Source organism: Nestor notabilis, unplaced genomic scaffold (assembly GCF_000696875.1).
Source record: "Nestor notabilis isolate BGI_N333 unplaced genomic scaffold, ASM69687v1 scaffold32873, whole genome shotgun sequence".
In the NCBI taxonomy this organism is placed as follows: domain Eukaryota; kingdom Metazoa; phylum Chordata; class Aves; order Psittaciformes; family Psittacidae; genus Nestor; species Nestor notabilis.
This window is the reverse complement of record NW_009922029.1, coordinates 28035-28678: the sequence shown is the minus strand read 5'-3', so window position 1 is coordinate 28678 and position 644 is coordinate 28035. Positions and strand designations below refer to the sequence as shown.

The 644-nt window shown below is 37.1% G+C and overlaps 1 protein-coding gene across 1 annotated transcript in view; it reads right to left on the bottom strand.

Annotated features, from left to right (window-relative positions):
* Positions 1-557: 557 nt before the first annotated feature.
* LOC104403328 (caprin-2-like) overlaps positions 558-644 on the bottom strand; it is a gene marked incomplete at its 3' end in the record, with an annotated part of 27383 nt that continues 27296 nt past the window's right edge. Inside the window, exon 15 of the mRNA XM_010011424.1 lies at positions 558-644. This exon is cut by the window's right edge and continues 118 nt beyond it. Coding sequence (XP_010009726.1) covers positions 558-644 — 87 coding nt within the window.

Sequence of the window (644 nt, the reverse complement as noted above, 5' to 3'; positions counted from 1 at the left end):
TATATATATACACCGCCTTTGGAGCTCTTAATCTTTGTATGTCTCACTGATCTCACACAGTATCAGTCTATTTCTAGTACAATTCCTATGAAGATTCCTCTTACAAAAACCAATAGTTTTATGTGACCTTGAGTCACTTGATTAGTCTTAGAAATCCAGGCCCCTAAGTTGTCAGCTTTCTTTCATCCTGGAAAATATTTCAGATGTTTTTAGGAACTGGTTTAATTTCAAATTTAATGTCAGCTACATAAATTAACAGTATCTCCATGTCAAGTAGGTCTGTTTTATGTTGAATAAGGCAGCTGAAGACCCCACCTATCAGGTTAGTATTCCTTAGGTCAGACTGAAAACCTACCCCAACATCATTTAGCATTCAGCAACAACCAGCACTACTGTCTATTACCAGAGATTAGGTTGATGTAACCTTAATTTTAACACGTGCTACGTAACAGTGTTAGAGAGCTTCACTGAGTTATAACTCACTGCGCATGTTAATGAATTAAAATACTAGAACCTAAATATCTTTTAAAACTGCTAGATACACATACAGTTCTCACCTGAAGAGAGAGATTCTTGTGAAAGAGAGGTTTGCTCTGCAACATGAGAAGACTGCAACTGGCATTGAGGAGGAGTCTGTGTACTTG